General features: G+C 36.3%; 1 protein-coding gene and 1 long non-coding RNA gene across 2 annotated transcripts; one reads left to right on the forward strand and one right to left on the reverse strand.

Annotated features, from left to right (window-relative positions):
• Positions 1–7,369: 7,369 nt before the first annotated feature.
• Positions 7,370–13,014, reverse strand: LOC124829809 (sodium/calcium exchanger NCL). The gene is made up of 7 exons (XM_047303381.2): positions 12,603–13,014; positions 10,876–11,061; positions 9,885–10,066; positions 9,508–9,653; positions 9,114–9,390; positions 8,734–9,042; positions 7,370–7,856 (listed from the first exon to the last, which is right to left on the reverse strand). Exons 1-7 carry the CDS (start codon positions 12,988–12,990, stop codon positions 7,608–7,610), a joined length of 1,737 nt encoding a protein of 578 aa, XP_047159337.1. The 5' UTR covers positions 12,991–13,014; the 3' UTR covers positions 7,370–7,607.
• On the forward strand, positions 12,862–13,638 carry LOC148196570 (uncharacterized). Its single transcript, XR_015780221.1, has 2 exons — positions 12,862–13,001; positions 13,296–13,638. It is a non-coding gene; the product is annotated as an uncharacterized LOC148196570 (long non-coding RNA).
• The last annotated feature ends 609 nt before the right edge of the window (positions 13,639–14,247 follow it).

Consider the following 14,247-nt stretch of genomic DNA (forward strand, 5'->3'; position numbering starts at 1 on the left):
CTAAAATCATATTTCTTCCCAAGGGTTTTGTTAGAGGATCTGCTAGATTCACTCTTTAGCAGTTGCTTCACCAAATTGTGTCTCAATTGGATATGTCTATTCTTTCCATTGTAATTCTTGTTTTTAGCTATAGTTATTGTCGATTGGCAATCACAGTGTATTGACACCGATGGGGTTGGTTTCATTCCTAGTGGAATGTTTGTGATGGACAAATTTATGATCACCAAAATATGATGTCACAAACTTGTTTAACAATCGACAAGTATGACCGAATCGTTTCAAGTAATAAACTCGGTAAGACCAAGTATCGTTCTCCCAAAGGACTCACGGCCTAGTTTAGTTATGTGATTTGTTGATTAGCTAAGACTTAAGAACAAAATAATTGGATTTTACTATGCAAAAGACGAAAATAAACATGTATGCATGAGGTTGATCAATGGCTAAAACAAAAGACAAACACTTTCAATGAAATATATTGATGAATATGTTGTTGGGGGTCAATTTCATCTTATCTACTCTCATATATTTTAGGAATTCAACATTCAAGTCATCATTGTTAATGTCACTCTCTAAATTACCTTTCAAGAAGGCTTCTCCTTAATTACGAGTTCATACGATTCCTAGCATTCCTAATAATTAGTTTTTTTAGCATAGGAGCTTAAGGCAACCAATATACTATTGGGAGAAATTCCCCGGATCTAGACTTCCCCGTACGTTCCCGTATCGACAAAACAAATAATCATGCATTGAATGAGTTAAACAAAGCAAGCATTAAGCAAAGAGGAAAAACCCTAACTAATGATGAAAGAAAGCATAAGTCTTAGATTAAGATGCAAGCACAAATTCCATATATGAGAGCTTCAAAAGATTACATTGATTCCCCAACAAACATACAAGGTTTAGTTCACCATATTCATGGTGAACCTAGATGAACAATAATGAAAGAATGAAAGAGATAGAAAAACCCGAGAAAGAGAAGAGGAGAGCTGTCACCATCTCCCAATCTACCCCAAGGGGTGGAAGAGAGAGTGTTTGCTTCGTTTCTGCCAAAGATACCAAACCCTAAGACATCTAGGTCTTTAAATAGGACATAAAAATAATAGAAAACGGGTCCAAGCCCAAACAGATCATAAAATCGCAGAAAACTGGCCCAAAACTCGTATGGTTGACTTTTTTCGTATTCTGGTTGACTGGTTGACTTTTTTGTTGACTGGTTAACTTTTCTGGTTGACTGGTTGACTTTTCTGGTTTCTGGTTGACTTTTCTGATTCCATCTCTCTCCTTCTTCACTTCTTTCACTAAATTCACCTTAAAATCTGCACAAAAACACTGAAATCAAGCATAAACCTGCCCAGCTCTCTTATTTATGAAAATATGGATAAAAGCATGATTTCAAGCTAGTTTCTAAGTGTAAAGGTTGCTTTTTGTGTCAATTTTAAGCATGAAAATAACAGTTTTTCAACTGTTATCAGTTTGCTAAGAAGTTTTTCAACCACTTAGCCTCACTACCAGCCATCTCAAGAGCGACAAACTCAGATTCCATTGTTGATCTTGCAATACATAACCACTAGTGGATTTTGTCTCATCTGAATCAAAGATCCAGTTAGCATCATTGTACCCTTTTAGTACAGCGGGAAATCCACTATATTCAATGACATAATCCATTGAACCTCTTAAGTATCTCATAAGCTTGGAAAGTGCATCTTAATGTTCTTGATTAGGACATTGAGTGTACCTACTCAGTCTACCTATTACATAAGCAATATCAGGTCTAGAAAAGCTCATCAAGTGTAGTAAGCTCCCAATTATCTCGTACTGAGGCTGAGATAATTATTCTCCTCTATTTTTCATTAATTTAGAGTTAGCATCATAAGGGGTACTCACGGGTTTGAAATCAATATACCCAAACTTCTTAAGAAGTTTTCACCCATGTCTTTCATTTCAAAATTTGATCCTAAAAACAATTTAGTTCTAATGACAATCTCATTGCATGTACTAAAAATTAACATGTCATCCACAGATAAACATATAATGACACAATCACAATTTTTCAGAGTTAGAGTACACACATTTATCAGCATCATTAGGTGAAAAACCTTCACATAGCAATACATCATCTAGTTTTTCATGCCACTGTTTTGGTGCTTGTTTCAACCCATACAAAGATTTTAAAAGTTTATAAACTTTATTCTCTTGACCAAGTACAACACACCCTTCCGGTTGAGTGATATAAATTTCTTCCTTTAAATCACCATTCAAAAAAGGCAGTTTTAACATCCATATGATGTATCACTAGTTTATGGATAGCTGTTAGAGCTAACAACACTCGAATGGAGAAAATCCTAGTCACAGGGACAAAGGTATCAAAATAATCTATGTTGGGTTTTTGAGTAAAACCTTTTGCTACTAATCTTGCCTTATACTTCTCTATTGATCCATCAGGATAATACTTTTTCTTAAAGATCCACTTACAACCAATGGGTTTTTCTCCTTTAGGCAAATCTACGAAGGTCCAAGTATTATTTTTCTTAATTGATTCAATTTCAGTTTTAATGGCTTTATCCCACTGTTTTGCATCAGGAGCACTAATGACTTCTACAAAGTTACTTGGATCATTATCAACTAGATAGGTATAGAAATCATTACCAAAAGAAGTTTCCTTCCTTTGTCTTTTACTTCTTAATTCCTCAAATAAGGCATCACTATTATTATCTATAGGTTGAGACATCTTACTAACCTTTAAAGGAAAAAAATGTTCAAAAAAATCAGCATTGTTCGTCTCCATTATAGAATTTCTTTCAAGTATATCACTTTTAAGAACTAGAAACCTATAGGCAGCACTATGTTCAACATAGCTGAAGAACATACAGTCAGAGGTTTTAGAGCCTATTTTCCTTTTCTTAGGATCGGGTAACATCACCTTAGCTAGACACCCCCACACTCTTAGATATTTAAGGTTAGGTTGATAACATCTCCACAGCTCATAGGGAGTTTTACCAGTTTTCTTATGAGGTATTCTATTTTGTAAAAAACACGCAGTAAGCAAGGCTTCTGCCCAAAGGTTATCAGGTGCACTAGAACTAATAACCATAGCATTCATCATCTCCTTAAGAGTTCTATTCTTTCTCTCAGCTACTCCATTAGACTCAGGTGAATATGGTGGGGTTACTTCATGGATGATACCCTCTTTAACACAAAAGTCATTAAACAAAACATATTCACCACCTCTATCTGATCTAATCCTTTTAATTTTCTTATTTAATTGATTTTCTACTTCTGCTTTATAGGTTAAAAACACATAAAGGCTTCATCTTTATGTTTGATTAAGTACACTTTAGTGTATCTAGAATAATCGTCTATAAAGGTCACAAAATAATTTTTACCTCCTCTAGACATGGTTTGTTTTAAATAAGCTAGATCAGTATGAATTAACCTAACAATTGAATTTGACGTTCTACAAAAAAACAGATTTTCTTTGTTATTTTAGATTCTACACATATATCACATTTACTACTATGTTTATCATGCATATTAATTAATCCTAATTGTTTTAATTTCATAACATAGGAAGAATTCAGATGTCCTAATCTAGCATGCTATATATCATATGAATCAATAATATAAGCAGAAGATTATTCATTAATATTTTCAGAAATGTTAAGTACAAAGAGACCTTGATCACAATATCCCTTCCCCACAAAAACATTATTTTTTTTGTCATTACAATCTTGTCAGACTCGAATGACACTTTAACCTCCACTTTTCCCAGTAGTGCTACAGAGATTAAATTAACTCTGATTGATAGCACATGTAGCACATCACTCAAGGCCAGAGTCTTTCCAGATGTGAGTTTGAAAAGAACCTTCCCTTTTCCCAGAACAGGAGTGGTCTTGGAATCACCGAGGTAGACGTGTTCTTCTCCATCCCCTACACTAGTGTAAGAGGTAAAGGCACTTCTGTTTGCACAGATATGCCTGGTAGCACCAGAGTCTACCACCCATTTGCTCACATTTGTCATCAGATTTACTTGAGAAACAACCGCAGCAATAATGTCATCTCCTTCGACTATATTGGCCTTAGGAGGATTTTCGTTTCTTGCTCTGCGCCTGCACTATGGTGCATGATGGCCCGGCTTCTCACATCTGAAGCAATTTCCTTTCTTCTTAAAGGTGGGGTTAGATGCGTTGGGGCGATATTTTCGAAAATTATTTTTCTTATTGTGATCAGGTTTGTGTTCGTACCTTTTTGGAGCAGGTTTGTCTTCTACCATGTTTGCTTTTGCAGACAATGCTTTGGCCCTCACAGCAGCACATTCTTTCCTGTTGGTATCTCCAATAATTATGTGAGTGATCAGCTCTGAAAGTGACATTTGCTTGTGCCTGTGTTTTAGTTGTTGCTTGTAATCAGTCCAAGAAGGCGGCAGTTTCTCGATCAGAAGCTCTGAAACAAATTCATCTGGTAGAAGAAGGTTATCCGCTTTGATATCTTCGAGTAGCTTGTGGTACTCATTAATTTGCGACTTGATGTCCTTGTCTTCAACCATTTCCCAGCGATAGTAATTCCCAATGATGAATCTTTGTCTGACTATATCTTCAGTAGTGTATTTGAGAATCAACGAATCCCAAATGTTTTTCGCTTCCTTGTAGGAATAGTGCAATCGAACAAATCGTTAGAGAGTGCACTAAGTAAAGTATGATGGCATACCTTGTTTGCATGAACCCAATCTTTAACTTGTTTTGAATTTGGAGGGAGACTGGAGTCGGGTTTTGAAGATGAAGGAGCAAAAGCGACTCCATACATGTCTAAGAGGGTTGACACGCGTTCTTGCCAGCGCCAGGAATTCTGACCGGAGAAGACTTGAATTTTTGATACATCCGGGAAAGGTTTCACGAAGACCGTCTGAGTTTCGAAAACAATATTCTGATTCTCCGAGATTGAGTTGTTGTCGTCAGCCATAAGTCCTTAAGATTGTTGTAGAAGCTGACAATAATAAAATAAAGATCACGAACAAAAGACTTCTTGAGACGTGTAGATCATTATCCTTAAGGACTTATCTACGGTGTATTGTGCAAGCTCCAAGGATACAACAAGAACTTTTCAAAAATTCTGAAGATCTCAGAACTAGCAAGGATCTCTTAAAAAGAGAATAAAAGTAAACCCTGAATATTTTTAAGAAATAAAAGAAAGGAGAGAAAACAAAAGGATAATAAGAGAATGAGAAAAAGAGAAGGGTGTGAAAGTTTGTGTTTGGAATGAACAAAGCCACTATTTATAGAGTAGGAAATCAACGAAGATTGGCTTAAGGCCCAATGCCAATGGGAAAAATCCTGTGCCTTGCGGAAGTGGTTTTGACCATGCAGCAACACTTTGAACGTTGCACATTAAAAAATTTAACGTTGGCATCGCATCACACGAGACTTGCGGAATGTATCAACATTAAAATACACTTTGCAATATTATATTCAAAATAATAACAGTTTCTTTCTGCACTCTATTCTGAATAATTTCATCTTAAATAGGAGTAGGTGAGCGTTTGGTGAGTGTTTTCCAAAAAGTATTTCCGGAGTTGATTTAGGCTTTGTTCTTTTGTAGTGATTTGGGGGAGATGATTTGGAGGAGATTATTTGAATGGATTTGAGTATATTTGAGGGTAATTTTTTTGTTATTTTTTTGAGTGGATTTGTGAGTAATTGAGAGTAGATTAGAAAGTAAAGTTTGTGAGAATTACTGTAGGATTTGATTGATGTGTCAGATTTAAAAAATTAGTTTAATTGGTAGAAATTAAAGATTACCAAAATGCCCCTAGTTATTAAAGTAATATAAAATGATAATTATTAATGTTATATTTAATTGTAAAAATATTTATAAAGAGTAAAAGATTAAAAATAATTATTAAAATTAATTTTTAAAAAGTAAAAAAATTATAATTTAGTAAAATGAATTTATTTTTAAACGTATTATTTGTTTGTAATAATCACATTATAAAGTTATATATATATATATATATATATATATATATATATATATATATATATATATATATATTTAATGGATGTAATTTTATTTATTTATAAATTTTGATAATTATGAGATAATTTGAATTTGAATTATACTTTATTAATTAAGATGTTTATAAGAATCCATTTATTTCATTATTATTATGCAATGTTAGATGTGAATTTATTTTAATGATTAGGTTGAGGCGCATGGATATATTTCAATTACATTTGATGGCTATTAACTTGGAACTCTTGGCCTTCCGAAAATCTTCAACTATGTAGAAGACTTTATCATTCCCACGTTTCCCCTCCCTCCGTCCTTCAGAACCTCCGCGACGACACTGTTAGACGAGCAGAGAAAGTTGGGCTCGGGCGAGACGAAGCATGCCACAACGTGGTTTTCATGGCGTGCTTCAACTCCTATGGCGGCTTGAAGAACCAGTTCCCGATGCTGGTGAAGTGGGTGGGATTGTGCGACGAGAAGCTTCACACAGATCTCAGGAGCGAGATAAGGCGGATGGTGAAGGAGGAGGGTGGGGTCACTATGGGGGCATTGGAGAAGATGAGTCTGGTGAAATCGGTGGTTTACGAGATTATGAGAATAGAGCCTTTGGTACCCTATCAATACGGGAGAGCGAGAGAGGACTTGGTGGTGCAGAGCCACGAAGCCTGGAATCGGATACAAGTTTAATGTAACCGAATACAGCTCCGCTTTCTTCTTCTTCATCATCTTCTCCAGCTTCAAACACTCCAAAAATCTTCATCAATGACTTCTTTCTTCATCTTCCAGCAACCTCATCTTCTTTTCTCTTCTTTCTCCTCTTCCAACGCGAGCTTTCTTCAACTCGTGAATGCACAATGAAAGTTGTGTATTTTAAAAATATGCAGTTGGATAGTTATTTTAAGCGTATATTCATCTGGAATTAGTTTTAACCACAAGGGGCATTTCAAACAAAATGTATTTCATTCCTCCAAATCGCTTCACATTTGCGAGTAGCTGAACAGTAGAGCAATCCCGTAATTTCCTTCAATTCGATCCGCGCAATTCACTTCAAATAAACACGTAAAATTTTAAAATCATCGCTCACCAATCTGCGTCAACAGTAAATTCAACGCAAGAGAACATAGCGTTAGTGAGTTCGTCTGAAAAAATCAGAATAACGGGGTGCAGAGAGAGATTTGGTAGGATGCAGAAAGAAACTACCTCTTACTAAAAGCTCGAACTCCCCCCTTTAACTATCACTTTCCATATCCGGCCCACCTTATCCATTATATAACTAAGACCAATAGATCATGGAACTCACCTTAACCTATTTTATTCCCCTCAGAACTTAAATGTGGCCCATAAAATCATTTAAATGGGACTGATAGCATGGAAAACGCATTTTTCTGAATGATGAGAACTCAAAACAGTTGGATACGGTGATTTCAATCTATAATGTTTATTTGTGCTATATTTTGTCTAATTGGACGAATTAGTCAAAATTGTAGCCACAAATTCGATGTCAAATCCACACCATTGATGGAAGTCACCAACAACGTATTCATAAACAAGCTATAAAAATCATACACACCCAAAAGGCACTAACATATGAAACAGTATTTGGTCTACGACCAACCAAATACATAATCAAGAACATACACCAATGCCAGGGAGAACGGGTAAAGAAGGATAGCCAGTATAGATGTCCATAGAGGGAAGACAGTGCGGAAGCTGGCAAAGACACCCACCACAAGGCAGACCACCAAAATGACTAACACCTCCGAAGAGAAGTCCCACGTCAATCCCCTCACATAAACCAAGGCCAAGAATACTGATAGGCAAAGCACATTATTCATTGTCACTGCACCATATAGCTGCAAAAACAATAGAAATCATGTTTTAAATCACCTCAAGGAAATTAATTACAATAATTGGTAAAGCTTATAAATCAGCCAGCCTTAGTCGCGTACATCGTTGAAAGAAAAGTATGCATGGATGAACACCACTACCAAAGAAATCCAAACACAACGTCAAGTTCAGAACCAAACCCTTAAATACTTTAATCCCAAAGTGATACAAGTCACTTTAAAAGTCAAGGCAAGCAGCAATCATTAAATTAATTACTAAGAAAATATATAGCAGCCATAAAAATATACAATAATGATGATGCTGCCAACAATTAGAGTCACCATTATGATCACCTCTCATTCGTCATTCAAAGAGCTAAAACAATGATTCAAGACTTGCGATATTCTTATTTCTCCAACCCTAGAATTTCAAGACTATAGCTCTTTGCTAAGAAGGAATCAATGTATCCACAGGAAGGGGCAACTTTAGATACATTCTGAACATAAACTCATCTTTCTATTATCCTCTCCACCTTGTCCCCTCCAAAATAATTTTTCAATTAAAAGATATATTAATGTTTTGGAAACGAGAACATCAAAGGGACCCCATTCAGCATCATATTTATCCAAAACTCCAACCACGAAAGGACTTCTGTTATTTGAATAACCACAAAATAAATCAATTACAGAGAGAATTGATTACATTAACCATAAAATATAATCTTGAATAAGTCACGGTCAGTTATTCTCCCCTTTTGTTTAGCTAAGTCCTGAATGAACAGATCATGTGGCAAATGACATAATTGAGTGAAAAGATATTCAAATGCTTTATAGTTTATAGGTCATATTCAACGTTTGCATACTAATGCCTGAAAGAGAAAGAGTATGAAACAAGAAAACAAACCTCAGAAAAAGTTAATGAAGCAGTTTGCCTCTTATCACGACTGGCAAAAATTATTGCCGACACTGCTTCACTTGAATTGGTTGCTAAAGGCAGAGCAATGAAGGAAATGAAGAAAGCAGGAATACTTGTAGCCTCAGAAAAGTTATCCACGACATCAACAAGAGGATCAGCAAATGCAGCAGCAATAATAGTACCCAGTAGCAGAAGCAGAACTGCTTTGATGGATGTCCATTTAGCATTCTCAATGCCCTCTGCTTCTTCATTACTCTGATCTCCCACGTCCAGCAAATCATGTTCCCTTTTCGTTTCCTGTGCACGAAACACCTGTCAGTCTTAAGTGCCAAAACAAAATTTGTGAAGTTGAGGATTGCATAACTTACTGTGTGAAAATCACTTAAAAACTTCATTGTGTGTGGACCAGCATCACCAGATGCAACTCGAGCACGCTGGGCCCTTTGAAGCCATCTACTGACACCATTAACAAATTCTACTTCATCAACTAGTTCGTTGCCAGAAGTATCAAAATCATTCATGATCCTTTTTACAGCATCATCATGATCCAGGTCAATCTCCTCAAACTGAATTCCAACAACCAGTGCTTTCAATTCACTATGAGTAAGACTGCCATCTTGATCTTCATCAATGGTTCTAAACAATCTATATATATTCCATTAAGTCATTGACAACCAAAAGCATCAGATTATGAGAAATGCAACAAACTTCTTTCAAAGTAACATACTTTTAAGTCCAAGCAAAAAGGAGAGAAAGCCTTACTTTTCAATGACTTCTTTATCAGGTTCTCCATTATCTTTCAGCAGCCTTCCCAACGCACGTTTCTTCAAATGTCTCAAAAATCCTAGTATAACATGCTTGTGTTTAATATATTCAAGTTTCCTCTTTTGTATCCAGGGCTGGAAAATCTGCACCATTTTTTCTTTTTCTTAATTTTCTATAAGATGCAAAAACAATGGCCAGGTTCAAAACAGGTCAAATATTCATCCAGTATATCACTGAAAGTGCTAACTGTAGGATCACATCCAACAAAAAAAAATATTGTGTATCATCCAGAGGTATATAAAAACTGTGCTGGCTGACGAAGAAAAGAAAAAATATATTACAGTAAACACTAGTGCACTGTAAAAGAAAATTACCTGGTAAAGACAATAAGCAGCCAATAAACAGAGTGACACAATGAGGGCTATCAAAACAGCCAAGTGCCTTCCGGATGTTGAATTAAGAATTTGTGGTAATTGAACGATCAGAAATGGAAGGACAGATATAACCATAATCCGTGCTGCATAACTTGTCCAGATATCAGTACTAACACCAGAACCTGCACCGGGAGATTTTAGTAGGTTAAAGATCCAAATGAATCAAACATGCCAGACATTTAAACAGCACAGCTCAACTGCATATATACAATCATCATGGTTTGGAAACAAATAAGAAAATCAAGAATCATAAATTCACAATATATCTTTAACCAGCCCTCTTCTCAAAGTCCCAAACTCATGTTACAACAATAATAATCAATGCACACATTCAGTGGTTTGAATGCATTATATAATCCTTAATCCACAATAAGGGTTGAAGAAAGATACTCGCGTGAATTACCAAGTGAACCATCTTCCAATTATTTCTTCTTGTACGTGATGTTATAACAGTAAAAAATCATTCATCAGTTTCATTTAAACTTAAGCTCTCAGATAGTTAGTTTATGATACTGTATAAGATTTTCTAAGACCAAGAGGTCTACATTTTGATCCTTGCAACAATCATTCTTCTAAACAAAATAATGTTGAAATTAAGCAAAAAGTAGTAGGCCATATGGGCTGTTCACTGTTCAAGCCTAAAGATATATTGTAAGCGAGGGCATGCAAAAAGATGTTACAAATGCTAAAGCCAAAGCTTCTGTGATAGTTAGCTCATGACACTTTTAAAAGTCATTAGTTAAGAAATCAATATTCCGCTTACATTGACACAAAATATAGGGAATGTTTTACAGGGAAACTCCAGAAGGTTGATTGCTTGATGACAAGAAAGGAGAGGAAACACCATAATCTTCATGCTTGGGTAAAGAGGAAGTTGGTTGACCTAACTTAATTTTTAAATTTAAATAAAGAACAGTTTCAAATGGCATACCAGTTAAATTAAATCCTCTTGTGTCTCGTGAATCAATAGCAATTGAATTCTCGATGTCACACTTGCCAACAATAACACAGGTCCCCCATATTATAGTAAGAAGCAGCACAGTGGAACCAGCTAGCAGTCCCATTCCAACAGATACCTGACTTTGAGCAGTTTCTTTACTACCTGAAAGCCCAGACACTAGAAAAAGAAAACAAGAAATATATATTAGGGGGGGGTGGAAATGGACAAATAACAGCACTACATAAGCATAAGTGAGACAAAGAAATTCCAATGGAAGTGAAAAAGATCCAAAGCAAATATGATGTTACAAAAGATTACATACATAGCAGTGAAATTTTGATTATTAAGGAAGCATAAGAGATGATCCTAAACACTACATTACTACTAGTCAGCTAAATTATCCAATTTTTGCCTCCATTTGGCTGTTAAGAATTGAACAGTAAATCTAGAAATTCTACAAAATCCGTCCCATATCAGCAATCGCTGGTACTGAGAGGTGAGAGCGGTTAGTCTTAACCAAACAATAAAAGAGAATAGTCAAAGTTATATTTAAATAAAACATATTTACCATTGACCATCTATACTATATATGTGTATATGGTCAAGATTAACTTCTACCAGATTCTCAAGCACTGACGGTTTTTTTACACTCTTATGCATCTGCTCTTTGATGGGCCACCCAGGCTCAAAAATACATTTATTCGTCCACCAAACACCATAAAAAGAAATCAGATTCTCAAGCACTGACGGTTTTTTAACACTCTTATGCATCTGCTCTTTGATGGGCCACCCAGGCTCAAAAATACATTTATTCGTCCACCAAACACCACAAAAAGAAATTGAAACTACATTGAAGTGGGAAAAAAAGGCAGCAACAAAGACATATAAGCGCTGCAAAAGATGCATTCCATACCTGTGGGGGTTCACACCACGAAAATTAAGCACCAAAAGCAAAGAAAAGCGGTTGAAAAGTCAACACAACCAAAAAGAATCTAAAATCAAAAAGACATCACAAAGAGCAAAGGCTGAAGAACTTGGGAGGGAGAATCCGGAAAAAAAAAATTACAACAAAGAATCCAACTGAATAATCAATCAAATTCAAGCCATATTCTCTACGCCGATTAAAAAAAAACTCAAAAGAGAAAAAGTAAAAAAAAAAAAAAAAAAAAAAAAAAAAAAAAAAAGATGAAGAAGATATTTGGGGGCTGAGAATAAGGTCCAGGATTTTCGATCCTTCTGTGTGGCAGCGGACAACCTTAAACAGGCACACGATAGCGACGTGAACCACTTGAACAAACAAAAATCCAATTAAACAAAGAGAATCAGAACAACCCAAACCATCCTCCAGGCAAGGCCTATCCAAACACACCCTAGTCCATTCCATACATCTCTCATTACTTCAACAAAATCTCATTCCGGCACTACAAGCTAAGCTAAGACAAACATTCCTTTCCAGCATCATAAAGTAAAGATAAAATGAAAAAAGCTCACACCACTGACCTTCCACGAATCACTAAAAAGCGAAAACTTATTTGGAAAAGTTATTTAAACAAAATCCAAATCTCATCTACATATTCTACATAACTGTTTAACGTAAGGTCTATTTCACAGATTCCAATACATAACTCAAATTCTAATCGGAGAGCAAGCCGTAAAGTAAGTATTGAATCCAAGTTCTGTCGCCGTTAAAAGCAAAACAGAGAGTAAGAGTTACTTACCGAGGATGAGCATGGCATCAGGAAGTGCACCGAGGATAGGGAGAAAGAGGCCGCCAACAATGCCGGGGCCCAAGATCTCGAGCAGGAGCTCGCTTCCGCCGGATAGGAACGTGGCAGCCTTGAACATGAGGAAGCCATAGACGATGATGAGGAACAGGTTACCGATGACGGTGGTGGTGCACGGTAGGAAGCCGTAGGTCTGCTCGCAGGAGGACTCGGCCGTGATCGCCGACGGGAGGCGGAGGAGGCCTTCCCAGGTGTTAGCGGAGACGCCATCAGAAAGCGGATCACGGGAGAAGAAGCGGGCATGAGCGTGACCGCACAGGATTACGATCCACAGGATGAGGAAGATGGACCGGTGGGAACTGAGAGAGGCAGCCATGGTCATTGGTAGTGGTGGTATGTAGCGTCACTAACTACCAAATCACTAAATATATATATGTGTCAGTTGTGCTGCCATAAAGTCAAAATTTAAATATTACACTAATTTTATTTTAAATAAGAAAAAATCAACACTTTAATCTATAATTACTAGTAGAATTTCCAATTATTTATCCATCTATCTGCTCTCTGTTAAGCCTTTATTTCAAATTAAATCAAATTTTACTAATCAAACTGGAGTATATTCATTCAAATTCTATCTAATTTTGTAAGAATATGCAAAAAGATATTTGACGATTGAGTACATTTCAGGAAGGTGCATTTAATCCCGTGTTTCCGGTTGCAGACACGTTGGGTACGCGCAGTTATAGAAAAGATATACATAGAAGTCAGAGAAAGAGAAAGAGAGAGGAAAACAGTGCTACAGTTGTTGTTTTGTCCACGGAGGAATCAAATGAACCCACAGTTTCTCGTGACCGTAATTTAATTGTTGAAGCTGAAATGGCAAAAGATTATTAAGTAGTTTATTTAAGGTTTAATACCTCTTTTCGTCTCTCGAAAGGGGGTAAATGTTCAATTGGGTCTTACTTTTTTTTAGAAATTCAATGTGATCCTAACTTTTGTAAAAAGTGTGCAATTAAGTCTTTCTTGGAAACGGCGTTGATTTTTTAACGGAGCAGCTGACAGGGTGGACTGAAGTTAGCTACGTGGTTGTGTGAGGGTAATACGTGGCTGTGTGAGGGTGATACGTGGCTGTGATAGATTCTCCAGCAGCATCCTTAATAGTGAACCACACGATTACCACGCTCTTGTGAAACAAACTGCTCTTTCCATTCCACAAAACAGTGATTGTTCACGGCCATCTTAAAGAGAAAACCCGCAGGAGTTAACAGAACACCAGATCTGCACTTGTTTTCAAAACAATGGCAAAGGGTGCAGACCCATTGGATTCACCAGTCCAAAAAGACAATCAACCAAATCCATAACATAGAGGAAGAAGCTTTCAGCATACCATCATCCTAATACAAACAACCTTTTGAACAACATCAGTCTCCCCACTACTAGGAAGAACCCTACTCTGCTTAACAATAATATGAGTACTACATAAAACTAACCAGAATCCTCAAAAACCAAGTACTTTTTCATGTGGGGAAAAAGTCAGAAACCCTAATTAAGCTCGCATACCCTCCAAATTACATCAAACAAAAGAAGACAAAAACCCCATAGAAATTATAAAAGGGTTTAAAATCAGATAAAAACATCC

Source organism: Vigna umbellata, chromosome 6 (assembly GCF_029865625.1).
Source record: "Vigna umbellata cultivar VRB3 chromosome 6, Vumbellata_1.0, whole genome shotgun sequence".
Taxonomy (NCBI): domain Eukaryota; kingdom Viridiplantae; phylum Streptophyta; class Magnoliopsida; order Fabales; family Fabaceae; genus Vigna; species Vigna umbellata.